The sequence below is a fragment of the Anser anser genome (assembly GCF_964211835.1).
Source record: "Anser anser genome assembly, chromosome: 1".
NCBI lineage: Eukaryota > Metazoa > Chordata > Aves > Anseriformes > Anatidae > Anser > Anser anser.
In genome coordinates this window covers 43,872,211-43,897,981 of record NC_139720.1, presented here as the reverse complement: position 1 = coordinate 43,897,981, position 25,771 = coordinate 43,872,211, and the positions used below count along the sequence as shown (strand labels likewise).

The window sequence follows — 25,771 nt, the reverse complement described above, 5'->3', positions numbered from 1 at the left end:
ACGCATTTATTTTTCTGACGGCAATTTCTGGAAGCGGTGAAGGCTGCTGACTTGCACGAACGTTTGTCGATACCACCGTTAAGATTTTAACTTCAGCGGGACCTGCACGTCAGTGTTTTCCATTTAAAGAGCCCGTAAGGGAATAAAAGCGACCCGAAAAGCCTCCCGCAGCCCGCAGCAGCCCGCAGGCCCGCCCCGCCCTCAGCCGCCCTCCCTCAGGGGCCGCCCTCCCTCAGGGGCCGCCACCGAGCTCCGCCCCGGCCGCCATTACGCGCGGCCCGCCCCGCTGTCCCTCCCCCCCGCTGTCCCTCCCCCCGGCGTCTCCCGCCCAATCAGAGGGCGGAGCGGCAGCGCGGCCGGCCAATGGAGAGGCGGGTTCGCTCCGCGCCGTGCCGGTGGCGGCGGTGACAAGATGGCGGTGGCGGGCCGCGGGGCCGCGGCCGTGAAGCCCATCTTCAGCCGGGACCTGGGCGAGGCGAAGCGGCGCGTGCGGGAGCTGTACCGGGCCTGGTACCGCGAGGTGCCCAACACGGGTGAGGGGGCGCCGCCGGCACCGCAGGAGGCGGCGCCGGGTCAAGGTCGTGCCGGGCGGCCCGGGCCCGCAGCGGGCTGTGTGTGGGGGAGCGGCGCGGGCGGTGTCCGTGAGCGTGTTGTGTCCCCCCAGTGCACCTGTACCAGCTGGACATCACGGTGAAGCAGGCGCGGGATAAGGTGCGGGAGCTGTTCGTGAAGAACGCCCACGTTACGGACCCGCGGGTGATAGACATGCTGGTGATTAAGGTACGGGCGGGGCGCCTCGGCCCCCGAGGCTGCAGGGAGCGTGAGGGGGGAGGGCGAGCCGGTGGCGAGCGGAGAGGGGCAGTTTTGTCTCTGCTTGCTTTAACGAGGTGTCACCCTTTGCAATCTGGCTGGGTTTATCCGTTATAGAAAACCTGTTGGGAAGGGATGAAGCTCCCCATTTTATATGCAGGACTGTAGTGTTTTTGTGCTCATAAGTCAGTGTTGTTAGAAGATGTATGCGTTTCTGCCTCGCAGTGTAGGGACTCCTCCAATTTGCAGGTGTTTAAAAGGGGAAGTGTATGGTAAGCAAAACAGTGGTGTAAACACTCCTGTATTTCCTTTTAGAAAGCAGCAGCAATCAAAGAAAGGGAAACTAGCTAGCAGCATCTTTTTATCATTTAAAAATGACCTTTCTGGTCCCTACAGTACTTCCGTAGATTGGGATGTATTTTCCTTAACTGATTCTGAAACAAACACCGGAGTGGCCGTACTTTGTGGGAGGCTGGCTTTAGGTCTGTGTAGGTGGCAATACATCCTGATTTGGTAACATATCTAGCTGTGTCTTAGCCCTGAGATCTGTCTGGTTCAATGGACTAATCAACATGCCAAGAGTAGGGTAAGGCTTCAAAAGAAGCCTGAGCAAGGGTAACTAACCTTTGCAGTTTTAAAGCATTAGAAACCTTCCAGCCAAGAGCTGCCATGCTCACCTGTTGTATTTCTTGCATTTCAAGGCAGCTAAGTTGTCTTTAAATAAAGGAAAAAATCTGCAAACATAGTCCAAAGTAATACAGTGGGTGAAGCTTCCAGGCAGTCTCATTATTATAATATTATTATTATAATTCTCATTATTATATATCTTTTGTCTATGCACAGGGAAAAATGGATCTTCAAGAAACCATTCACGTATGGAAGCAGAAGACTCACATCATGAGGTATTTCCATGAGACGGAAACGCCACAGCCTAAAGACTTTCTGTCCAAATTTTATGCAGGCCACAATCCGTGAGGCAGACTGACTCTGTGTCTTCCTGTCCTGTATTACAAATAAAGTTCTATATAACAGAAAACATCTGTAGACAGATTGTATAGCAGCCTAGGTGCCTAATGACTAAATCTGAACCCAGCGTGTGTGCAAGTCATTAATGATCTCTATGAAGAGCTGTGATTACCTAGTTTTTGCCAGTGTTTATTTTCAGTGGGTGGAGTTTGTCTCATCATTTGCCCTGAGTGTCTGCTGAATAACCACAGCACCACCGGGTTGTGGAGCTGTCTGCTCAGCCTGCAGCCCTGCACGTGGGTGGGAGCTCCTTGGAAAAAAGAGCACGCAAGAGTGGGCCTTCAGAAAAGCTGTTGTAGTCGCAGAGGTTTTGTGCTTGAGGCCCATGTGTATTTCACAATTTCATGCCGTGACTTTGTTGACCTTGTTTTTTACTTTGACACTATTCTCTGTTTACGTTGTAGCAGAGAATGGCTTAAAATCCAATAGGCCAATAAAGCCCTTTGTACAATGAAGAGATCAGTAGAGTCCATTTCCCTGCTGTAAAATTAAATTACCTGGAATAAATGCTTTTTTGTACTGCTGTCTGGAACGGGGAAGCTCCATGAGAGCACGTGATGCCTAGCAGGAGGTAGTGTCCTACCATCACCTCGATAATTGAGTCAGGAATTATTAGTTTGCCACTGAGAAGAGGAAGGAAAATTTGTTCTTTTGCCACTCAGAATGCATTTTCAGCAGCTAAATCAGTGCTGGAGTTTTCCTGTGTGTGATCAGCGCTGTATCCTTGTAGTACTCTCAAACTTCCATCCTTGCCTAAATACCGGTGCCTTCATCCCCACGTGAGAACTGTTAAGCAGTGAGGAGTGAGGTGTTTCTTAGGGCTGGGCTGAAAAAATGCAGCCAGGAGGGAGCCAGAAGAGACAGTAGGATAACGCAGTGAAAAGGCGTTTGGCAGTACAGAAGAGAGAGGTGTTTGGCTCCCAAGGGAGGTGAACTGAGGCTGGGGAAAGGGGGGCAGCTCAGATACCGGGTAACTCTGGTCCCTGCCAGCTGCCTTCAGCCACAGCTGTTGGGGTTACAGATTGCGGGCTCCCCTTTCTGTCAGCATCTAAGCTAGAGAGCTAAAAAACAGAGTACTAGCAAATAATGAGTGCACAAATGTGGCTGCTTAAACTTAAGTACTGTGCTAATGTAACATTAAAAGAAACTTGGCCTTTTAACTTGAATACTGAAGGGAGAAGTGGGCAGTCAAGAGAGGAGGCCAGATATAGCGGCCAGAAACCGCGAGAAAGCATTGTCCCAATAACATGTCTGGCTTTAATAAAATAATCATTTGACTTTGACCTTTCAAGGTCAAGTTGGTATGCAACTGGTCTGATGTGACTGAAGATACCAGCAGCAGAGAAGACCTTGTAAATCTATTATGTGATGATTTAATTGCAAAAGCAAATACTTCTAAGAAAAGAGGGGGGACACTGAAGTTTACACATAGTTAAGAAAATAAACATACCAGGACTCACACAGGAATAATGAACTATCTACACATTACAAGTACTTGGAGCCAGAGCATTCAGAGTTTCAGAGTTTCACTGTCCACACATTAAATGCTGTGAAATGCATCACCTTAGTTTGCTACTCATGATCTCAATGTTGTACATTACCAAACCTACGTAACATTTACTGTGCACTGGTAATGCTGTATTTAATCCTCAGCGAGCTGAAATTAATGCTACAGTCTCTATCAGGCATACCTGCGCAGTGCTAGTTTTCAAGTCAACGTTATTTGAACTGCAGTGCCACTGTCAATATGAACTCCATTCTTTTAATGGGGCTGTGTTGTGGGGCGCTTGCTTCTTTTAGGGTCCTATTATGTTCCATTGATTAGGACTGAATTACAGAAAAGACTCCTAAAAGGAAAAAAAAATACGAAAAGAACCTTGTCACTAGAACAGACTTTGGAAGGTAGAAAGGTTAAGACAGAAATATTAGGTCACAGGCAATAATCTACAAAAAAAGCCACGGAAACAAAGTCATGCATCTCAATCTCTTGTTCTTTAATTATTTCCTATATTGCTAATAAAAGGAATCCCAAGCAGTCCTTTATGAGGTGAGTGTGTGTGTGCAAGGATGCAGAACCCATCAAGTGCTTCCTTCATTCCTGATCTACAGATTTCTCTTACACCGACGCGAGCAGGGCATTGACTGGCAAAGGGGATACAGTACCCCCTGTCCCCTTGAGGAAGGACAAAATGCAGGTGACAAATGTTGGAAGCATTTCTTTCACAGTAGCTTCCTCCCTTCTGTTCTTCCGTTATGGTTCTGCAGATAGAATAAAAACGTTACTTTTCAGATATACTATACCAAGCTCCAGTCCATACAACCCCAGACCACGCGAGGTGGGGGTCTACAACAAGTGGCTTTCTAACAGGCCACTGCGATCTTCACAACCTTTTAACTCTTTGATTTTAGCTGCACAGTGCACACACAGCTATAAAACAACGCTGATGAAGTCTATAAAGAAATACACACAAACTAAAATCTTTACACAAGGCCAGGCCAAATGGGATAATATCAAACAGAAGAAAGTGTGGCGTGCTGTAGATAAAGGTGAATTATTCCACTCTTACTTTGCCTGAATGGTCAAACTACTCCAGAGATCAGCACCCACATGACAGTTTGATCTAATGAGTTCTGGAATTCTCAAGTTTTTTTCACTTCTCTATCAGAATTTCACACAATACGTGATTGTTATTTAAAAGTCACGGGTTAGCAGACTTCCAAGCAGGTGACCATTAACAACACTTCAGCAGCAACACTTCAGCAGCAATGTTCCTCTTTTATGCCTGCAGTATAGACCACATAATCCCTCACCGACTAGTTTACTTCTGATTCAAATGTCAAGATCTAAAGCACGATCGGTTTATCTCCAAAGAACGTGTGTTGTGGGGATTTCTCATTCAGATACCAATCTGGCCTACCCCAGTATCTGAACTGAGAAGTTCAGAGCCAGAGGCAATACCGCTGCACCAGTCCCTGCTTTTATCCACAGCTGCATCTTTCAGAACTGCTTCAGAAACACGCATTTCCTCGTCCGAGCCTCTCCCTGCACCGAGCCAAGCAGGAAGCACAGCTGATTAGACCGCCGGTGCCATTAATGACATACCCTTTAATCATCGTCGTCGTCGTCCTCCGGCACAAAGATATCGTGCTCCTCCAGCAGCGCCGCGAAGTTCTTGCTGATCTGCGTGCCGACGTAGAGGAAGGGGATCACGACGCTGAATACCCGGAGGAGGCCGAAGGGGGTCTGCGAGGGTTCAACCGTGACAGGAACCGTGACAGGAACCGAGACGGGACCGCCGTTACCGGCCCGCTCCGCGGCCGCCGCCGCCCCCCGTGCCGCTGCCGCCCCCCCCCCCCCCCGCCTCACCTTAACGGGCTTGGGCAAGATGGCGCCGCTGCGGGTGACGGTGGCGCCGCGGGACGGCACCAGCAGCCCGGCCCAGCCCGCCCGCCCCGAGCGGGCCGCGGCCGCCGCCAGGAGCCGCCCGCCCGCCGCCGCCATCGTCCCTCCTGCCCCGCTCCGGGCTGCGCCCGCGGCTCTCGCGAGGCTGCGGGGCCGCCGGGGAGCGGCGCATGCGGGAGGGCGGCGGCCCGGCCCCGCTCCCCGCCCCGGGGCCCGTCCCACAGCGGCCGGGACGAGGGCGGGCCCGGCCCCGGTGAGGCTCGGCCCCGTCAGGGGTCCGCGGCTGAGGCGGCGCCAGGCGGCTTACAAACAAACGCGAAGTGGTTTATTCAGCTGGCCGGCGTAAAATACAAGTGGTTACAGTGTTGAAATGCATAATACACACAAGTTCTGCATGTAAAAATAATAAAAAAAAAAATAAAAAAGGCGCATGCAAACTCGCCTCCGAAAAAGAACACGTTATATACTCGAAATATAAGCACTTCAAAGGACAGGAGCGTTTCCGCAAATTGCTTGTAGTGTCGTTACTTGTGCAGGTCCTACAGTACGCTGGGTGCAAAGTTGCCACTGAAACTGGAGCTTCGCGCAGATCCCAGCGTGTTTCAGCGGGGTTTGTTCCTCAAGTTTCTCCGTGAAGGCAGTGAGGGCTGAGCTCAGGGGCTGACCAAGCCCTAAACTATGAATGCGGTAACTTGTAATGGAAAGCATTTGTCCGTTCTTAGTCACGAATGTCCCAAATGGCAAGCGGCGGCCAGTGGTGGACGCTTCAGGTTACTCATCGCTAGGACCTGGATTCAGATCAAGTGGAAAACATCACAACAGGCGTTTCATAAAAAGATAAATGTGCGTAAATAAAACAATATATTACGGGCCTGAATGTGGAATCCCATCCACAGAAAAGTATAAGGATTTCATCAGCTGTTTTAACAGGTTTGGGTTCCCTTCCTGGCAAAGCTTACAAAAACTGTCACAATTTCCCTCACTTCCTTCAGTCTTCAAATTATTTTAAATTCAAGCATTCAGATACATGCATTTTTCTCTCATCACTTTTGCATTATTATTCCAAGGAAAATTCTTAAATGTTGCCTTCGGTACTTTAAGAAAAGTAGCCATTTAGCTTTAAAACATTCAGTCCCCCTTTGCTAAGGATCCTGTTTTGCGCTGGTCAGACACTTTCTATTTTTAAAAAATAATAAGGAGGGAAGGTAGAAAGTGAAGCAGCCCAGACCTGAAAGACTGGAGAAAAAAAGCGTGTGGCAATCAGTCGCATTTTGCCGCAGGGGACAATGTGCTAGCGAGAGCAGCGAAAACTCGCTCCTTTTCCTGTAATGATCTCTGCCTGCAGATACAGAGCGCGCACGGTCCATTAGCCAGGTAAGTGTGCAATCTCAGGAAGCAGAAATCCCGACCTTCTGCCTGGGGGCTGCTTCGAAGGCACAGCCAGCACAGCTGATCCCCAGATGAGCTGGTTTGATGTCTCAGAGCGCCTAGGTGTTTTCCTGCCTAATGAAGCGAGTGGCGGTGGGCAGCCAAAAAATCTGCAGACGCATACAAATTTGAGGATGGCTCCGATTATGGCTCTTTTTTAGTCATGAAAAGGGCAGGCCCTGCTATGTAATGGGCTGGACAGGGATTGAGAGGAAGCCCTGACCATGTGCATCAAAAGTCACACAGCACTTTCAAGTAAGTCCTAACCAATGCCCATGCATAGACTGTTGGGCCAAGCACAAATATTTTGCAAGATTCTGCCATTTTCTTCTCAGTGCTGTAGAAAACCCCATAAAATTACTTAAAATGCAGTTGGACATAAAGGAGAGCACAGTTCCTCATTTGCAGGATTTAGGATTTAGTTGGAGTATGTACTAATGCAAAGCCAGGTAGCACGGAAATTGTGTGATTTGAATGGGACATATTAAAGCATTAAATATAAGCTCTTTAGTAGCGTTACCAGCACAATCCTGGCTTATTTAAACAAACTAAGCTTCTTAAAAGTGAAACTGCTCTTAAATGAATGATACTGTTTCAGGTCCAATTCTGACAGGACAGGCTTTGTTAATTTATTTTCTCTTTTAAGTCACTCCTGATTCTTGGGTCTCATGTAGGAACTCCCATCACATTTTGATTTATTTTGGAAGTTAAATCTTTACCGTCAAAATTTCTTATGTAAGTCTGAGACATCACGAATATTCTCCTGTATTGGGGGGGGATAGGTAGAGAGAGAGAGGGGGAAAAAGAGCGCTCACCAAATCTGATCCTGGCCCCAGAATACCCCCACTCAGAAAGCGGAGGCACCAGGTAATGCCAGCCTCTGATGCTGCTGCCACACACATGGGATTCAGGAGTCACAAACATTCCTGATGGACACAGACCTACTCCTGGCCCTTCTGCTCCTCCTTTCTCCTTACTGCTTTCACTTAAAAAGTAAAACAACAACAAATTCCTACCAACCTTGAAGTTCTCTACTATGAAGAAATACAGACGTGAACGAGAGGGGGTTGGATTGCACCATTCGTATGTGAAGGTCACACTCCCACTGTCCAAAGCCAGATCTAAGATCTCATTTATGCTAATACCCTGGCGCACCATAACTAGGCAGAAAGCTTGTCACCCAAAACTACCAAAGATACATTTTCAAAGGCACTGAAAGTTAACGTAAGCCATTTGATTTCTGCCTCTGAGAATCTCTACTGGCTACTGCAAAGTATTAGGCTGAGTGCATTCAGCTCCAGAAAGGTGAATGGGTACCCACCAGTTGTAACAGACTAACACGCTGTTTTCCTAGCAAGACTCCTGTGGAACAGGGCAATAAAAACAGGTGTAACACTTTCAGAGAACATGGGAAAGGCAAGATAGTTCAAGATAGTTTCATATATTCTTCTCCTTTGAAAAACAGCTCTTGCCAAGAGGACAAGTGAGGAGATTTATAAACACCCTCTCCAGGGTGTCCTAGTCCTTGGACTGCTAGACTCAGCACCATGTACTTGTACTGTCTGCCTTTTGGTTAAGGTTTCTGACCTAGTGGATAATGACATGGGACGTGCTCCTGCGATCAGCCCTGTGAAGCTGACACAAAACTGGAGGGAAGCCCCAGTAGGTCAGGGTCTGGCTTTGGTAGGATATGGCTTTTACACTAGCAAGGCATGTCCAAACGCTGCTGACACACAGGGCCAGGGAGTGACCGGTAACTCACTCCTGCACCTCTGGGCCTCCTGCAGCCAGCCCCTGTCCTTGACCCCACTCCTCCAGAGCCTGCTGATGTCCTTCCTGTTCTCCAGCTACATGGCTCTGCTCAGCTCCCCGGAGCACCTGCCAGAGGCACAACATCAAAAAAGGCCTTGCACAAGCGTAGCTCTGGACTCTGTCTCCAGCATCTGACTAGCAAGCAGTCAGAGCCCTATATGGCACTTTCTACAGTCGGTGCAGAGGCTGATAAATTGACCCCTGGGAAGACAAACAGCCTGTAGCATTCCTGTTTTGTAACAGGGAAGACTTGACCCAGAGAAACAAATAGGCTTGACTACCACTAGGTAGTCAGAGTCCAACTCAGACACGATGAGCTCCTGATCCTCGCTGTTGCTTCAGATCAAGCTCCGTGTTTCCTTCTGCTGTCCCCATAAGCCTCGATGACGAGACTGGGTGCCCCAGGAAGCAGATACAAGCTTGTGAAACGCACACCAGAGGACACCCTGAGGGACATAGAAGGGAGGAGCTGCTGGGGCAGATGAAAACTTAAAAAAACAACAATGATGTTTGTGAATACAGCTCTGCTGTGGCTTGGTACACAGCCCCACTCCCCACCCTGCTGGGGAAGCTGCTCATCAGGGTCAGAGGAAGCTCTGTGACCACTCACAATCCCACCATGGGGTCCCACCTGCCCGGGCCTGACGCTGCCGCACAACCAGAAGCCCCAGGAAATGCAGCCCGTGCCAGCCGCTCCGCCAGGCCAAAGCGAGCACCCGTCGAGGTGAGCCATGGCTCCTGGGCCAGCCGAAGCCATGGCATCTCAGACGCGTCCTCGTAAGGCCTGCGCGTGGCCAAAGAGGCACAAAGCGGCCCATCGGAGGCATTTTGTAAGAGTCCAGTCTTATCTGCAGCCAAAAAGCGAAGGCAGATGAGTTTCAGTGGGCTTCAATACCACAGACAATAATAACTGGTGACCTGTGCAAATCTCCACGCTGAGAAACAAAACCAAAGCAACTGGCGAAGGAGAGGCGGGAAACAAAACGCTGCATCTGCCGCACCAGGATGGCAAGGCACTGAGCCCGCCTGTTTCAGTGGAAAGAGGATGAGGCTCGCTGCTACGGAGGAAACGCCAGGCGAGGCCTGGGGAAGACACACGTCCCTCCCGGATGGCCAGGCAGCACGCAGGCAGCCACGTGCCACACACCGGTTGCCGGCGAGGGAAGGGGGCAGGCAGCATCCCTTGCTCTGCTCTGCCAGAAACTGGCCGGCACATTGCATTCCACGTCCCCAGGTCACGGGTGTCCCCTCTTCTGCCTCTCCTGCCACTCCCGTCTCAGCGCCGCGATCTCCTGCCCGTACCAGTGGTGCAGCTTGGCGAAGCAGGCTGTCTCCGGCGACACCGGGCTCTCCTGCAAGGCGGGCGAGAGGCCGGCCGCCGGGGACCCCGCGGGGCTGCCGGCAGCCGAGCGCCGGCGCGGAGGCAGAGGCGGGGGCTTCGAGTGCCCCCCGTCGCGGTCAGGGCCGCTGCCCCACGTGGAGTACCCGTTCTCCAGGACGGCGGGCTTCTCCTGGACGGGCAGCAAGGCGGGGTTGGAGAGGTGCCGCTTCCTGCCCGAGGACCTCCGCGGAGACTTGCGACAAGCGGCCAAGCTCGTGCAGGCCTCCTCCAGCTGCTTCTCCAGCTCCCGCACCACCAGCCGCATGTAGTCGAAGCTGGCCCGCGACAGCGCCTTCACCCAGGCCTCCATGGCAGCCTGCCCGTCGGCCACCAGCACGTAGGCCTTGGCGCCGGCGTCGTCGAAGCGGATGGCGAAGGCGAACTCCTCGGCGGCCTCGCAGAGCTCCACGGTGCAGCCCTCCAGCACCACCAGCCCCACGGGCTCCCGGCTCTCCCGCTCCTCGAAGTAGAAGAGGAGGTTGCCCTTGAGGACGAACCAGCGGCGCTGGTAGGAGGTGCCGTGGTGGGCATGGTGGTGGTGGCGCTCCACGCGCTTGCGCAGGAAGCCGGCGTGGTCGGTGGGCGAGTCGCAGGTGGCATAGTGGGCCACGCTCCGCTCGTTCAGCTTCATCGCCCCGCGGCCGCCCCGGAACGGGGAAGCAGAGGGGGAAGAGGCCGGCTCAGCGCCGTGCGGTGGCGGCTAACCCAGCAGGACCGGCAGCTGCGGGGACAGTCACCAGAGCCCCACCTGCCCCCTCCAGAGATGTCAGCGCTGCTGCTTTGTTTCTTACTCCGCCACTGACCTACTTTGCAGGTTTTTTATGGAGCAAACTGAAGAAATTTGCCTCTGTGCATGTGAGGCACTCATGTTGCTCTCTCCTCTGTTGTAGGACAGGATAAAGAGGGTGATTTCAGACCCAAGATCTCTGGGACCTCCGTTTGAGCACCCACGTCTATGCTGAGGACCAGGCGGCCCCACCGGCCTTCCCGCAGCGTCGCCATCGCCCAGCCTGCCCCCAGCTCCGTCCGGTTAAGCCATGCTGGCCGCGTGGGTCAGACTGCAGCTCCTTGTCGTCTTCCTCCGGGCGTTCGCTTCCCCGATGAGCGCCTCTGAAGCTCCACCACGCCGAGCCCCATCCCTGGTCGGAGGAACGGAGAGGGAGTCACAAACAGCCTTGAGCTGAAACAGCAAGGATCTAAATCGCTCGTACCGCAAAAGGTCAGGGCAACGTGCGAGCAGCGGGTGGGAGGCTCTGAGAGGCAGCAAAACCCAGGACGCTTGGCTGGGCTTCAGCCAAACGCTGAGCCGCATCCAGCTGAGGAGCTCACACCAGCAGACGCTGACGAGGAGGTGTTCTCCGCTGGGACACGAGCACAGCTCAGCCCCGCAAGAACGCGTTTTGGTTTTGTTTTTTAGCTCCCGTGGGTTTGCTTTGGCGTTAGTTAAAATAAAATAAAATAAAATAAAAGAGTTACGAGCTTTCACAGAAGCACTTTCACGCGGTTCCTGGCGGACGACGACCCCCAGCCCCCCCCCCCAGGGGCTCCCTCCCCCTCGGGCAGCGCTGTCCCACCACCGCCCGGCCCCTTCCCCTCCGGCAGCGCCCGCTCCCGGCCCCGCCGCTCCGCCCCGCGCGGCCCGGCCCGGCCCGGCCCGGCTCACCTCGGGCCCTCCCGGCCCGGCTCCCGGCTCGGCGGCAGGGTGCCGGGGCGGTCCCCCCGCGCTGTGCTGGGGGCGGGGAGAGCCGGGGAGAGCCGGGCCGGGCCGGGCCGGGCCGTGCGGGAGGCGGGCGCGGGCGGTCAGGTGATGGGGGCGGCCCCACGCGAGCGGCGCCGGGCGGCGGGGGGGCTCTGCCCTGCTCCGGGGGGGCCCGAGGCGGGGATGGGGGCGGCGGGGCCGGGCGGGCGGCCCCGGGCCGTGCTCCTGGGGCTGCTGCTGGTGGTGGTGGTGGTGCCCGGCCGCGGGCTGGACAACGGGCTGGCCCGCACCCCCCCCATGGGCTGGCTGGCCTGGGAGCGGTTCCGCTGCAACGTGGACTGCAGGGCCGACCCCCGGCACTGCATCAGGTCAGCCGGCACCGGCACCGGGACGGGACGGGAGGGCAGACCCGGTGAGGGTGGCCCGGCGGCAGCTGGTGTGGCTGGGGGGTCCCCAAAGTGAAGGCCATCGGGTATCGTGTCCCCTGGGCCGGGGATGAGGTTACCAAGGGGCCCCGAGCCTTGGGGGACGCAGCGCGGTGACCCCCGGGGCCCCAGCCCGTCCCCTCGGGGCACCGGCAGGGGCTCAGCTCGCCGCCCGCCCGCAGCGAGGTGCTCTTCTTCGAGATGGCCGACCGGCTGGCGGAGGACGGCTGGCGGGAGCTGGGCTACGAGTACGTCAACATCGACGACTGCTGGTCTGCAAAGCAGCGGGACGCGGAGGGGCGGCTGGTCCCCGACCCCGAGAGGTTCCCCCGGGGCATTAAGGCCCTGGCCGACTACGTGAGTGATCCCCCCTGCCCCTGTCCCGCCGTGGTGGGGGCTCCGTCCTCAGGAGGCACCTCGGGACCCCTCGTCCCCTCCTTGCAGCCCTCCTCTTCTCACAGGTCCATGCCCGAGGCTTGAAGCTGGGCATCTACGGGGACCTGGGTACCCTCACCTGCGGGGGCTACCCGGGCACCACGCTGGACCGCGTGGAGCAGGACGCGCAGACCTTTGCGGAGTGGGGTGTGGACATGCTGAAGCTGGACGGGTGCTACTCGTCAGGCGAGGAGCAGGCGAAGGGTAAAGGCTGCCTCTTTGGCCAGCGTTTGTCCTTTCACGGCTTCAGTCGGGGTGGCCATCCACCTGATGGACAGTTGGCCGGCTTCGGTTCCTCCCTCATATCTCTTCTTCTGGCTGTGTGCACCGCAGCCACAGGGCAAAAGCACCTCCTGGACAAAGAGGAGGTTTTGGGGGAGCCCTAGAGCCAGTGCAACGCAGGAAGCCGTGCAGGTTGCTGCCATCCATCTCCTTCACCAGTCTGCTGCTTCTCTCCCGAAGGCTACCCAGAAATGACGAGGGCCTTGAACGCCACAGGCCGCCCCATCGTCTACTCCTGCAGCTGGCCGGCATATCAGGGGGGGCTCCCGCCCAAGGTGAGGGTTGTCCTGCCTGTCGTTGGCTCCCCTGTGCCACGGGGGAGCTCTGACTGTGCCCATGTTCTGCACCCCTTACTGCTCTGCCCCTGGTAGGACAAGGCTGTAAAGCCCTAGGAGGGGGCATGGCCTCCTGCCAGGCCTCTCTGGACGTTTGGGGTTCCCGACACGGCTCAGTGATGGGAGTTTGGGGGAAGAAGGCCGTGGGACATGGCTTCTCCGCCCTGCTCAGCCCACGTGGGGTCAATCCTGAAAGCCTGTTGTGCTAAGACTGGTCCTGTCTGGTTTAAATGCTTGAAATGGGACTTCTGCTCCTCCTCAGTGTATGATCAATCCTCCTTGTATTGTCTATTGAGACTTTAGAGCATTATTAATTTATGTATTTTCCCTTTTGACTCCCGCGCTCCCCTCCAGGTGAACTACACCCTCCTGGCCACGATTTGCAACCTGTGGCGCAACTACGGCGACATCCAGGACTCGTGGGATAGCGTGCTTTCCATCGTGGACTGGTTCTTCGCAAACCAGGACGTGCTGCAGCCAGCAGCCGGCCCCGGCCACTGGAACGACCCGGACATGGTACTGCAATGAACCCGTCACCCCTCGAGTGTCCTTGTCCTTCCCTGGCACAGCCTGAGGGTGAAATAGTGATGAAGCAAAGGGTGCCCCGGCTCAAGGGAAGCGGTAGCACACGTGAGGTTCCCCATGCTTGCTCCCACCTAGCGGGCTGCAGCATCACCAGGTGGGACACACGCAGACGAGCTCCTAACATTTTCTGCTTCCACCCTCTTTGTCCCCTCTCCCCTCCAGCTCATCATCGGGAACTTCGGCCTCAGCTATGAGCAGTCGCGCTCCCAAATGGCCTTGTGGACCATCATGGCAGCTCCGCTCCTCATGTCCACCGACCTCCGCACCATCGCCCCGAGCGCCAAGGAGATCCTGCAGAACCGCCTGATGATCCAGATCAACCAGGACCCCCTGGGAATCCAGGGGCGCAGGATCATCAAGGTTAGGGGGAAGGCGTACGTGTTTGGGAGAACAGAGAGCAAGCGAGCAGCACCGGGTGGGAGGCAGTAACGAGGGAGGCAGAGAGCCGTGAGCTTTTTTCCTTGAGCTCACTGCAAGCCAAAAACGTTCTTGTTCCCCAAGACCAGAGAGGGGTAAGACAAGTCTCTTTTCCCCTGCTCCCTCCCCACAAAGGGAGGGCCAGGGCTGGCCCTGGCGGCTCTGCCTCACCCACCCTTCCCCATCCCTAGGAGAAATCCCGTATCGAGGTGTTCCTGCGCCCGCTCTCCCGGGCCGCCAGCGCCCTCGTCTTCTTCAGCCGGAGGACGGACATGCCCTACCGCTACACCACCAGCCTGGCCAAGCTCAGCTTCCCGGAGAAGGCCGTGTATGAGGTGAGCCCCGCTTTCACACTGCGCCTGCACCCCCTCCTTCCAGCTTCCCCCTCCTTTTGATGCCCGCGGTGGTCTGGGCACGGAAATTGGGACACCACGGTGAAGGTCAGTGACACCCCGGCAGCGACCCCCTGTCTCTCCCAGGTGCAAGACGTGTACAGCGGGAAGACCATCAGCGGCCTGAAGGCGGGAGACAACTTCACGGTGGTCGTTAACCCCTCGGGGGTGGTGATGTGGTACCTCTACCCCACGGCGCTGCGGGAGCAGCCCTGGCGCTTTGACCAGCAGCAAGCCCCCCACGGCGGTGCCCGGCCGCTCCTCCTCTGAGGGGGAACAGCCGGTGGGGATGTGGGCCAGTGCCGGGGCGATCAGCGAGCCCCTGGGGCCCGTCTCTTTGCCACACAAGTGCCTTCTGCTGGTGCAAATGGCAGGGCCGGGTACTGGCCGCTCCTCCGGTGTCACCTGATGATTCCTACTCAAATCTATGCAAAGCAGGAGTTCTCGTGACTTCCTCCTGAGGGCATGCAGAGTGTGATTGCTCTGTGATTGCAAAGCAGTCTGAGATCCTCCTGTGGAAGAAGAGGCTCCCCTGTGGCCTCACGGACCAGACGTAGCCACCTTCTTTCTTTGGCTTATAATCACCTTGGCTTAGAATAAAGGGGCAGTCAACAGGGCTGCACCCTTCTCCCCGGGAACCCTCTGTGAGAGCTCCTGGGGCCAGGATGTTCCTGCAGAGAGGACGGGGCAGCTCCCTGCTGTGCTGGCTTTGCTTCTGCTACCAGGATCCCGGAGACAGCACTGCTACGGCCTAGTGTGCCTGCTAAGAAAAAGAACCCCAAACAAAATGCGTGTCAGCACTGCACTGAAGCCGCTTTGGGGTCAGGTTACAGCAGAGCACAACCACAAGTTGCCCACGCACAACCCCAGCTGTCGTGCTGCGGTATGACAGCAAGAACTGCAGAGCTGTGGCGTGCTGCGTGCGAGTGCTGTCTGCAAAGTGCTGATGCTCGTCTTCGGTGGGCTCCTGACTTTGCGAGGTGGTCACAGGTGCCGCCAAACTGCAAGTTGCATCGCGTTCCTGTAGGAGGTTCCTCTGCCAGGCTGAACACTCCAGCATTTCTCAGGGAAAGGCTCCTCCTGCTCCCAAGGGCAGCTTCCCGCACCGCTCCACTACGGGGAGGAGCCCGCACAAATAAACCAGAAGGGGCTCGGAGTGAGCGGTGGGACGAATGCTGCAGCCCCCAACCGTGCCTGCCCCACGCAGCCTACAGCAGCGGCTCAGGTGAGCCGTGGCCTCCCCCACAGCCCCAGGGAGGGGTGCAGCACTCGACAAGGCAAGCTCACCCCATCAGGGTACAGGCAGCCCCAGGAAACCGATGCAAGATTAAACCTCAGAGGAGGGAGCTACCCCGTCTTGAGTTGGCCAGAAAAGGAGCTTCCCCTTTCTATTCACAAATAAGGGTTGGGAGCCCTCTCCTTGCAGGACCACAGGGCTGATTCTAGCTTCTCACAGAGTCTTCTTTTTGTGTAGCAGCAAGATACTGGACACAATGCTTTGCAGTACTAAAAAGAAACAAGTCTATTTCATGTCTGTACAGGAGCCGGCTTTGTTTTTGTGATTTCGACAATTTCGCTGAAATAAAAGGGAAGCAGGTCGCAGACTGTGTTTCGCATTTATTCAGCCCCTTGGTTAACGTAGGAGTTTAGGGTCAGTTCCTCAGAACAGGAAGAACTACAGCAAGAAGGAAGTGGCTTCCTGCTGGACGGGGCTGATGCAGAGGGAAACTGGCTTTTCCAGTAGCTGCACTGCGCTCAGCAAGGCAGCGGCTTTCCTTGGCACAAGAAACCCGGATGTTACAGTCCACAATCAGGTGCCGTTTTCCTTTACCATGTATTTATTTTTCCTTTACTAGGAAAAAAAAATTACAAGCCAACCAGCAAGGTAAGAGATTCTCTTAAAGATAAGCCTTTCCCCAGGCAGGAAACATACACAGGAGAGCCACGAAGAATACCACGTTAGGGAGTAGGAGGGCGGTGACACTGGCCCTGTCGAAGGCAGTGCTGGGCCTGCCCTGAGCCACAATTATGTGCCGGGTCTGGAGATCTGGACAAGAGCAATGCCACAGGGAAAGAGATCATGAGCTAAAGTCAGCACTTCTTTCCCCCTTTCTCAATTACTTGAACCCAGCCCCACCTTTGCCACGCAGCAGTGCAAGGGGAGGACCAGCCCGCAGCCCACCTGAGGACAGCAGCAGTGGTTTTGTTCCAGTCCTCTGTGCAACAGGCAGGCGTGATGAAGGGCAACACAACACACACACACCACTGAACAGGCAGCTCAAGGTATCAACACTTCTGTATTAAAGTGCAATTCAAAAGTTACAAACTTTTTTTTCTTTTTCTTTTAAATACAGAGTCATTAGAACATCTCTAAAGGTGTTTTTAGACAAGGAAATTTACTTCCCCCCATGCAGGGCTGCTTTAGGAATTCAAACAGGTAAGTCACACAGGCCTGACTCACAGGAGAGCCCTGGCACCCAGGTAAAGAGGGAAACCACCCCTTCCCCTTCACCGTGAAGGTAGGAAGGCTGTAGAAAAGAAGTACAATCACCCCATACGTAAAGATCACGAGGGTCTCCGCCAGCCTAGAGAGGTTCCCGTCAGAGCAGGTTTAATGGCACTACGTCCTATGGAAGGAGGAAAGGTTGTGACTGAGCAGCCACATCCTCTGCAAGAGAGCTGAGCGTCAGTAACACCACACCGGAGGCCGCAGTTCCCAGCGGAGCGGGCACCGCACCCCTGAGCAACCAGATGCCAGTACTGCAGCACCTGCCCTTGATGCTGCGTGGATGTGGGCACGCCTGTCTTGGCTGTAACAGCCCGAGGAAGAGACAAAGGCCACTTTTCCCCAGCACGGTGGCACAAGCTTGCTCAGCAGAGGGAGCCGGGGCTGCAGGACCTGTCTCCTGACAAGGCCAGTGCCAGGTTATCTTCCTAACGTAATGTATTTTGCTGCGAGGCAAGCAGCCTCCTGCTCAGCTCGACTCCATTAGGCGTGAAGAGCAGCTCTGTGACACAGGATCACTGCACGGATACGGGACCTGCTTCTGGGAGAGCGAACAGAAGGAAGACTGCAGAAGGATTCACACGCCTGCCGATCTCGGCTCACTGCTCTGCGGCACACCTTTGTTTGCTTTTCTCTTCAACGTCTAAAAGGCAGGCTGATTTTATGGAGTCGCTGTTTGCTTCCAGTTACACTTCTCACAGCTCCTCCACCATCAGCATCTGAAAACTGACTACACGCAGCCTGGCTTTGCTGCACATCAGAGACCTGCCAGCAAACACACCGTGTCTTCAGAGATCCAGTCAACACAAAGAAGCATCTCACGCCTGAGGAGGAGACGCCAGGCAGTGCTGGCTCTCCACAGACACCAGTGAGTGCAGCACCTCAGCACCTCCACTTACCACCCTATTTTGCAAGGATTTGGGTTAAACGGGAAAGGAGATGGTGAAATGCTAGCAGAGGATCTGCTGCTTCCAAAGCAGGTATGTCTGTGCCCAGAAACTCCTCTTGCTACCAGGAGTGCAGTAGGATGCTCCGTCCCACAGCTTGTGCTGAGCTGATGGGTTTGGCCGCACCACGCTGGGGCCCATCCTCTTCCCACTTACACCACCAAATGCTTCAGTGTCTCAGGATGCATTTCAGGATCAGGATGATCTCAGGATCACCCCGTGACTGTTAGTCCAGGACTCAAAAAGTGCTCCCAGCATGACACAGGATTTCCAGAGTCCCACCTCACGCTGAGCTGTGCCACGGTATAAGGAATTTTAACACCTTTCTGGGCTACCCAAGAGTCTATGCGAGAAACTTCATGGCTTTCTATACCTTTCTTCTTTGGCGGTGCTTCAGAAGGAGTTAAAAGTTTGGCATTCCACGTAGTTTTACTCCAAAATGCCAGAGCTTTCGTATTTTACTCTCAGTGATGTGGTCTACTGGTTTAAAAAGTCCATCTCTCTCCTCATGCCAAAGGCAGAGCAAAAGGTTAGTGCTTCAACCCCGTGAGATAAAGCAAAGAAGCAGGAAAAGTGCTGTTGTTCTGCCTTGTATTGCCACTGACTTAATGTTTAAGAGGGCAGGCGCTCAGCTGCCCTGCACTACTTACACTGTATATACACAAAGAGACCTAGAGATGCGCTAACCGGGTGGGTAGTAACAGCCAAATCGTCTTCAGGGAGAGAGAGGGTGGGAGGCCGGCTGCAGTTCCTTCTGTTAGTTGTTCTTCTTGTCCTCAGGAGGTGCGTAAGGAGGTGGCTGATCCTGGAAGGAGGTACAGTAGAGTCAACAACTCTGCTTTGCTTTATGAAGAGCTCTTCCTAGGAGTTCTCGGGCTTGGCTTACGAGAAATTACTGCTCTTCAGCAAGCTACAGCCAGAGCCGAGCGCTGTTTTTTAAGCGGTTATTGCACTGCATCGTCCCTCTCTGGTATCAGTTATGCTCCAGGACATAAGCTCCCTCCCGTAACATTTCCAGTGAAGGCCCCCTCAAAAACAGGTAGCAAATGATCTGTTGCAAGGAATGCACAGCGCTGTTTTAAACCCCTTTGTCTCCGTTGATGCTCAGACTCCGACCCAGCAGGCAGCAAGCCCCCGGGCTGAGGGCCAGCTTCACGGCTACGTCAGTCTCCAGCCCACGAGGGAGCTGTGCGAGGCAGCTGAGGGCGCAGGCAGACCGGCTGTCACCCAGCAGACGCAGGCTACGGCCCACCTACCGGCTGCCACTGACTGCACCGCGACAGACCTCCCCACCGCCAGGCAGCCCAGGAAAAAACACACGGAATGAAACCCAAATACTCGCATCCTTAAGCGACCTGCTCTTCTCTCTCTCTCCTCACTCTCACCCAGTACAGAAGCAGAAAGCTCTGTATTCTCTGGGCACATGCAAGTCTTTTGTACATTTAAGAGTGAGATGAATACTGAGATTCGGCTGGATTAATCTTAATGCCCTCATCTTTCTTTCTTGATCAAGGATTGGCGCTATCATCCACGCCCCCTCCCAGGAGGGTGCATGTTTTCCGTGCATTTTCAAAACGAAGGCGCTCCAGACTTTACTAGGAAAGCCAACTCCTGCCTGTATTAGTGACAGAAGAGGAAGCAGGCGCACACAGACCACAGGCACAGTGCTTACCATGGGCATGTAGACACTGTGTGGGTTGGCAGGGTTGTAGTACGCACTGGAAGCGGCTTCCATCGCCTTACTGCTGCCTAGAAAGGAAAGAGAAGGAGCAAGCATAGGTCGTGCCCATCTCACGTGCCTTATGCAGCCACCACAGCCCTCTCGCCCAGCTGTAGCTCTTTTCAGGAGTCGACACACATCCCAAGAGCCAGCACCAACCGCAGCAAGCTGGCTGAATTCAGAGCAATTCACGAAGGCTGCAAACTGGCTAGTGCTGACCACGAGCTGCACAGTGCGGAACCGAGTGCCTTGCCGGCCCCGTTATCTCAAACGGATCAAGAAGGCTTTGAGCTCCTGCAGTAACAGCTTCCCCACACCAGCCATGCCCCCAGTGTCTCCCACAGCCCACGCCCCCAAGCACCCTGTTGCACCAGAGCCTGGCAGGCCCCAGCCCTATTTACCTGGCATCCCTGGGTCCGCCCAGGCTGCGGGAGGCGGTGGGGCTGAGGGTCCTGCAGGAGATGGCCCAGAGTAGGGGGGAGGAGGTGCCACGTACGGGGGGTTCATGTTGGGGAGCGGTGGGTAAATACCTGCAGAGAGATGACACCAGATGGGTGCTTTAGACTGCGGCAATGGTAGAGAGGGATACCAAGCTCCCAGGCCCGGCAGCAACCAGAGACACACAGCTGTGGTCAAGAGCACGCGACAGATTTTGTAAGGACAAGAACCCTCGATGGAGACAAAGCTACAGTAACCCTCACCACTGCATTAACATTTCCTTACAAAAGCAAAACGCCCCACCGCTCCTCATCACGCAGCTTCCATACCTGGCGTCTGGGCGTACGGATAGCCCATGGGCTGCGGCGCAGGTCCGTAGGCGTTCGCTGGAGGTGGTGCATAAGGGTACGGGCCGTTTAGGGGCGGAGGAGGAGCGTAGCCCCCTGGTGCAGGTGTGTAACCCCCTGGAGCAGGCGCGTAGCCCCCTGGAGCAGGCGCGTAGCCACCCGGAGCAGGCGCGTAGCCACCCGGAGCAGGCGCGTAGCCACCCGGAGCAGGCGGGGCAGGTGCATACCCCCCTGGCACAGGCGTATATCCATAGCCAGGCGTCTGGAGAGGAACTCCGCTGGAAGCTAAAGAGCACACATTTAGTAAGCCAGATGTCCTTCTGTTATAACTGAATGTATAGAATAAAAAGGAAAAGGTCCTGTTCATGCAGCCCCATTTCCCATCATCTACATTCCAGAGATGCTCAGCGCACGGTCCTGGCATAGTACTGGGTTTGGAAAGCATTTAGATGCAGTCTCCTCACTGCAAGCTCACAGGGAGCTAAAGGAAACCAGCTGCAAAAACACCAGCTATCAGCCAACGGCTCAAGCACAGAGCTCTCACAGCTGGAAGAGAGGGCTCTTCTAAATCAGGGTCAGCACGGTGTTTTTTTTCAAACCTTGGTATCAGAACAGAACGTACATTTTTTTTTCCTTTTGAAAGCTTTAAATAGAAATTAATATTATTATTTTTAAATTTATTTTACCCTTCTCCAAATGTGGAGATGTTAATTTGCCCCCTTTCACTCCATGATTAGAGAAATGAGTTGACGTTAGGTACATGGATCAATTTTTCACCACCACATACTTCAAATTTTCTTCCCTAGGGCAAATCAGGTGCCATAGAAAAAGGTATGCCACCCCAGAGGCACAAACTCCAGATTATTACTAAAAAAGCATTAAGATGAAATAAAGAAAAAGGATTGGAAGGAAAAACAAAACGTCCCCTAGAAAAGGAAAAATACATTGTTATGGAAGATGTATAGGGTGCCCCCCAGCCCACAAACTTCAAAAAGAGCACCATTCTTTAACTGGCTCAGCCAACCGTGGGGGAACTGCAGCCTGAAGATCCCTTACCGCTAGAGGCAGCTTTGAACATCAGCTGTCCAAATTCAATGGCTCCTCCGCTGTTAAAAGTCAGTTTAAATGTCCCCTGTCCTTCCCAGCCACCTAGGAGAGAGCATTAGAATTGAAACAGACGATTAACCTCCTCAGTAGCCGTCAAGACGGCAAAACAGTTTAGCAAAAACAATTAGCAAAAAAGCGGCTGCTAATTCTGTCAGTATCACTGACTGGGAACTTGGTCTCTTGCCCAGCCTTCCAGGTCAAGGACGGGAAAACAAGCACAAGCAGAAACCAAGTAAACACGACACGCAGAGCAAGACGGAAGCTACAGGATTAAATAAAAGTCATCCCGCAGAAGTCAGTTACTAGGTTTGGGGGCAGACAGTAACACTGAAGTTAAAGTTCAGAAGACCTGAGTTACCTTAGTCTGGACAAGCAAACTATGCTGCCGTAGCTACACTGTCCACCCGTCCCCTGTGCATGTTAGCACTACTCAATGTTTAGAAGAGAAAAAGACCTGTGACACTCGGGAAGATTTCAGCCTACAAAGCACGGGCACGTACCTCCTGCCTCGGCGTGGATCTGTCCTTTGATGTAATTGGCAGAGAAAACAGGCTGCTCAACAGAGCACTCCTTCACCAAATAAAATGGCATCATGAAGGACAGCATAGGATCCTTGCCCTTTGACACGAAGATCATCTGCAAGACAGGAAGGAACATTTCTGAGTTAGTTCATCAGATATAGCGTGGTTATGGAGTTCTGGGTGTAGTAGCATCCAAAAAGAGGATAATTTAACCCCTACCATCAGTATGTGTTGTGTTGTTTCACAGCCTTCATGAGATGAAATCCCAAACAGATCTGACAGCATGGCTAACTCACCTGAAGCACGCATGTTCCAAAAGAGCATACTGCTTACAGCACACACAGACAGTTACAGTTCTATTGTTCTGTTTTTTAAGGATCGGCCATGACAGTTTACAAAGAGAATGATACCTACTGATGCATGTAACATATTCTCCACATAGTGATTTCCAGGTTTGTACGTTCCTTTGTAGGCACCCAGGACTGTGACACAGGCAAGAACTGTCCTATTTCCACTAGCCTTTCTCCTACCTAGTACCCCCAGTGGTTCCTCTCGTAACACAATCACTTCTCTTACCAGCTATGTTTCTTGTCTACAGTCTACAAGCTCCCTGGAGAAAAGGGGAGCCCTGTTCACATCAGACTTACCCTGTAAGGGGTGAGATACAACATCCCCTTCTTGGTGCCTTTGAAGGCTTCAGGCTTGCCCGTCACGTCACTGAAGGAGAGCTCCACATCTTTGCACTGTTTGAGAACACTGCAGGAGGAAATCAGACCAGTTGGAGAGACAGCCTCAGTGACAGCTCTGACACACAGACACCCATCACGCAGTCCCTGAACGTTATCCCAAAATACTAGATTCTAAAGCAGGCCCTCCAGTTTTCCTTTTGGACATGCAGGGATTTACCCAGAGCGGAAGAATTCCTTCTCTCACCTTTGACAACCCCTGTCCTCCTTCACAAAGAGGAACTTTAAAGACAGGAAGAGAAACTGCCTCCAAAACCATCAGGCTGAAGGAACTGCTCTCTCTGCTTGGCAAGAGCCTCAGCCCAGAGATCAGGGCACAGAAGGGATGAGCTGAAATGATGCGCTTGAAGTCAAGGAATGACCTCAGAGCAAGCCTCTCACCACATCCATGTCTACGTCCAGGACCGGCCACCAGAAGGGAAAGCAGAACTGCTGCACCACCACACCCGCTGCGCAGACTGAGGATGTTGCTTCACAGTACCCTGACCGCTGGCCCTACTTCACATGATTTAAGCAAATATTTGTGATGAAGAGCACCGTGCTAAGGAACCAAACGAGGAGCCATGAACATCAGCAATAAGGTTATTATTGTTGGATATTTATGGGAACATCTGCAAACTCTGCTAATAATGCCAGAGGGGAAAGGTCAGGTGGGACACTATGAGTGTGGAGGTGCCTGAAAAAAAATTAAATATATTTTCAGGAAAACAATCATCTTGAGAAAGAGTGTCACTGAATCTAGGTGGTAGACCCTAAACATACCACCTGGTAAGAAAAGTTCCAGAATAAACGAAAGAGCCTTGGGTGTGACAAGCTTGTAATGTGTTTCGACAGCAGAAAAATCGGAAGCATTTTTTGGTTCAGGAGCACAGAAAAGAAGAAAAAACAACACACTGTGACTCAACACAAGCCAGAAGAGGCTGGATCTAAAGTTACTGTGACATGTTCTGATCAGCCTATCCCAGAAATCGGATCAGGTCAGGAAGCTGCAAATTGGCAGGGTCAGGGTATGGGAAAACACCCAAGAGCCCCGTGATTTCACATCGTGTGGTCATTAGGGAAGAGAAACTGTGGCAGTACAGGTGTACCTGAAAAATTCAGATGTCCAAGAAGGAAGACTAGCAAAGTGTAGCTTTAATCATGGAAAAAAAAAGTCCTGACAAAGTCTGCTGGGATGTTACTTCAGAGTTTAGCCAGATGCAGATTCTCGCACTGGCTGGGGGCACAGACGGACGGCAAGGCAGAGCTCTTTCTATTTCCAAGAGGCAACGGGGGAGTATTTCTCCCAAGCTACACAAAGCCAACTCCTCAACGCTCCGAGTCTCACCGGAGCACCTCCTTAACCGCACCACGCACCAGAATTTCACGTTGGGTTGCCTCATTAGGAGGAGCGTCTGCGCGGTCACTCCGACGCTTGCCTACGTGAGCGGCCGGGCCGTGGCAAACACCAGGGCCTCCGCCCGGGCCGCGTCCGTGCCGCCGAGCGGGTCCGTGCCCGCCGGGACGGCTGGCACCTGCCAAACCAGCCAAAGAAACACGTCTGGGAGCGCCTGCGGGGCCCAGGCCGCGGTCACTCGCGAGGGCGGCGTGATGCGGCGCGTGGTTTTCCCACCCCACGCCAACGCGGGGAGCTTCGCCGTGCCTCCGGTCTCCGGGACGTCTCCGGGACTTCTCCGGTCGGGCGCTCCGCGGATCCCACCGGGGGCCCCACGGGCGCGCCCCGGGCCGTGGGAGAGGCGCCGGGCGCTCGGGCCTCGCCCTCCGCACGAAGCCTCCCGCGAGGCCAAGCGACGCCTCCGCCGCCCCCGGGGCACCCCCCCAGCCCCTACGGGCGGCCCGGCGCCCCCCCGCCCCCCCGGCCCGGTACCTCTCGCCGCCGGGCACCACGACGCCCCCCTCCTTGGAGTGGTTCCTGTTCAGCGCCATCTTGCCCCGCCGCCTCCGCCCCCGTGACGTCACGGCCCCGCCCGCCCCGCGTGACGTCACAGCGGGCCGGGGCTCCGCGGCGCTCGGCCCCGGGGACCGGGACCGGGACCGGGACGGGGCCGCCCCGCGCCCGGTGCCTGCGGGTCCCGCTGTCCGCGCCCCGCCGTGCAACCAGGCCCGGGCCGGAGCGGGGTCACTGCTTTGGTTTCGTTTCTTTTTTTTCCTTTTTTTTTCCTTTTTTTTTTTTCCTTTTTTTTTCCTTTTTTTTTTTTCCTTTTTCCTTTTTTTTTTGTTTTTTCCCCTTTTTTAAGGACGAGCCCCGGTCTCCGAGGGCACCCCCCGGGCAGAACAGGGCCCCCGCCCTTTCTCACACCCTCCCCCCCCTCCCCCCCGGCACAGTCGCACGTTCATTTGTAGGGTTGGGGCCACCCGTTTATGCATCCTTTATAAACAGCCCACCGCAGAATTACAGAGCGTTGCTTAACCCCCCCCCCCCTCGTTACAAACACACCCCAAAAAATCCCAAACATGGTGCGAGCCGCGCCGCCCTGCCCCTGCAGCTCGAGGTACGAGCGAGGGAAACCCGTGCCGGCGGTGCCAGCTCTCTGCCACGGCCCCGGCTGGGCCCAGCGTCACCGAGGTGGCCGTACCGCAGCCACCGAGGTGCCCTGTGGCACCGGCAGCGCCTGCCGTGGGCAGGGTGACACGGCCCGGTGGTGACACGAGTCCCCGTGAGGCGGTGGCACGGCCACCGAGGGCCTGTGTGAACGAGCACCTCCGCACCATGGAGCGTGGCGGGGTGTCTGGGTGGGGGCTTTCACGCTGCACTGGGTTTAACGCGTCGCGTGGAGGCTGCCGAGGCTGAGGAGACGTTCCTGGCGGCCTCGTGGAGCGGCCTCCTGGTGGGACGAGCTGGGAGGAGGCTCCTACGCCACGCTGGCCGATGGGGCTGGCGGGACGGCTCGCAGCGTGACCGGGTGTTTTCTGCAAGGCCCGTGCGGTGGTTGCGGGCAGCCATGAGGAGGCTTCGATCCCAACAGGGTCTCGGAGGCCTGGCGCAGGTGGGGTGGTGGGTGCGAGGCT

General features: G+C 54.7%; 5 protein-coding genes across 7 annotated transcripts; 2 read left to right on the top strand and 3 right to left on the bottom strand.

Moving 5' to 3' along the window:
* Positions 1 to 335: 335 nt before the first annotated feature.
* NDUFA6 (NADH:ubiquinone oxidoreductase subunit A6) lies at positions 336 to 1,846 on the top strand. Its single transcript, XM_083845108.1, has 3 exons — positions 336 to 533; positions 665 to 780; positions 1,654 to 1,846. The coding sequence occupies exons 1-3, from the start codon at positions 413 to 415 to the stop codon at positions 1,783 to 1,785; spliced, it is 369 nt and encodes a 122-aa protein (XP_083701234.1). The 5' UTR covers positions 336 to 412; the 3' UTR covers positions 1,786 to 1,846.
* Positions 1,847 to 2,200: 354 nt separating this feature from the next.
* Positions 2,201 to 5,419, bottom strand: SMDT1 (single-pass membrane protein with aspartate rich tail 1). Of its 2 annotated transcripts, none has more exons than XM_083845122.1 (3): positions 5,204 to 5,419; positions 4,940 to 5,080; positions 2,201 to 3,683 (listed from the first exon to the last, which is right to left on the bottom strand). In XM_083845122.1, the coding sequence occupies exons 1-2, from the start codon at positions 5,336 to 5,338 to the stop codon at positions 4,943 to 4,945; spliced, it is 273 nt and encodes a 90-aa protein (XP_083701248.1). In that variant the 5' UTR covers positions 5,339 to 5,419; the 3' UTR covers positions 2,201 to 3,683; positions 4,940 to 4,942. The 2 variants fall into 2 exon arrangements, with proteins under 2 accessions (XP_083701248.1, XP_083701247.1); XM_083845121.1 differs by lacking the exon at positions 2,201 to 3,683 and adding an exon at positions 3,810 to 4,095 and having other exon boundaries at positions 5,204 to 5,408.
* A 123-nt stretch (positions 5,420 to 5,542) lies between these two features.
* PHETA2 (PH domain containing endocytic trafficking adaptor 2) lies at positions 5,543 to 11,681 on the bottom strand. 2 transcript variants are annotated; one of them, XM_083844995.1, is made up of 2 exons: positions 11,524 to 11,681; positions 5,543 to 10,999 (listed from the first exon to the last, which is right to left on the bottom strand). In XM_083844995.1, the coding sequence occupies exon 2, from the start codon at positions 10,489 to 10,491 to the stop codon at positions 9,715 to 9,717; it is 777 nt and encodes a 258-aa protein (XP_083701121.1). In that variant the 5' UTR covers positions 10,492 to 10,999; positions 11,524 to 11,681; the 3' UTR covers positions 5,543 to 9,714. The 2 variants fall into 2 exon arrangements, with proteins under 2 accessions (XP_083701121.1, XP_083701122.1); XM_083844996.1 differs by having other exon boundaries at positions 5,543 to 11,040; positions 11,524 to 11,646.
* A 61-nt stretch (positions 11,682 to 11,742) lies between these two features.
* Positions 11,743 to 16,032, top strand: NAGA (alpha-N-acetylgalactosaminidase; the record flags this gene model as incomplete). Its single annotated transcript, XM_083844910.1, has 8 exons — positions 11,743 to 11,927; positions 12,167 to 12,341; positions 12,446 to 12,623; positions 12,882 to 12,976; positions 13,391 to 13,552; positions 13,784 to 13,981; positions 14,230 to 14,373; positions 14,518 to 16,032. The coding sequence occupies 8 exons, from the start codon at positions 11,743 to 11,745 to the stop codon at positions 14,698 to 14,700; spliced, it is 1,320 nt and encodes a 439-aa protein (XP_083701036.1). The 3' UTR covers positions 14,701 to 16,032.
* A 676-nt stretch (positions 16,033 to 16,708) lies between these two features.
* WBP2NL (WBP2 N-terminal like) lies at positions 16,709 to 24,770 on the bottom strand. Its single transcript, XM_083844986.1, has 8 exons — positions 24,630 to 24,770; positions 22,664 to 22,772; positions 21,996 to 22,131; positions 21,445 to 21,537; positions 20,371 to 20,673; positions 20,005 to 20,133; positions 19,556 to 19,632; positions 16,709 to 18,688 (listed from the first exon to the last, which is right to left on the bottom strand). Exons 1-8 carry the CDS (start codon positions 24,686 to 24,688, stop codon positions 18,641 to 18,643), a joined length of 954 nt encoding a protein of 317 aa, XP_083701112.1. The 5' UTR covers positions 24,689 to 24,770; the 3' UTR covers positions 16,709 to 18,640.
* Between the last annotated feature and the right edge of the window lie 1,001 nt (positions 24,771 to 25,771).

Coding starts and splice junctions, on each gene's coding strand:
- SMDT1 (XM_083845122.1), bottom strand. CDS start 5,338: ATGGCGGCGGCGGGCGGGCGGCTCCTGGCGGCGGCCGCGGCCCGCTCG. Junction 5,081..5,203: donor TCTTGCCCAAGCCCGTTAAG/GTGAGGCGGGGG, acceptor GAACCCTCGCAG/ACCCCCTTCGGCCTCCTCCG.
- PHETA2 (XM_083844995.1), bottom strand. CDS start 10,491: ATGAAGCTGAACGAGCGGAGCGTGGCCCACTATGCCACCTGCGACTCG.
- NDUFA6 (XM_083845108.1), top strand. CDS start 413: ATGGCGGTGGCGGGCCGCGGGGCCGCGGCCGTGAAGCCCATCTTCAGC. Junction 534..664: donor CCGCGAGGTGCCCAACACGG/GTGAGGGGGCGC, acceptor GTGTCCCCCCAG/TGCACCTGTACCAGCTGGAC. Junction 781..1,653: donor TAGACATGCTGGTGATTAAG/GTACGGGCGGGG, acceptor GTCTATGCACAG/GGAAAAATGGATCTTCAAGA.
- WBP2NL (XM_083844986.1), bottom strand. CDS start 24,688: ATGGCGCTGAACAGGAACCACTCCAAGGAGGGGGGCGTCGTGGTGCCC. Junction 22,132..22,663: donor TGTATCTCACCCCTTACAGG/GTAAGTCTGATG, acceptor CCTGTCTTGCAG/ATGATCTTCGTGTCAAAGGG. Junction 18,689..19,555: donor ACAGTGTCTACATGCCCATG/GTAAGCACTGTG, acceptor ACCTCCTTCCAG/GATCAGCCACCTCCTTACGC.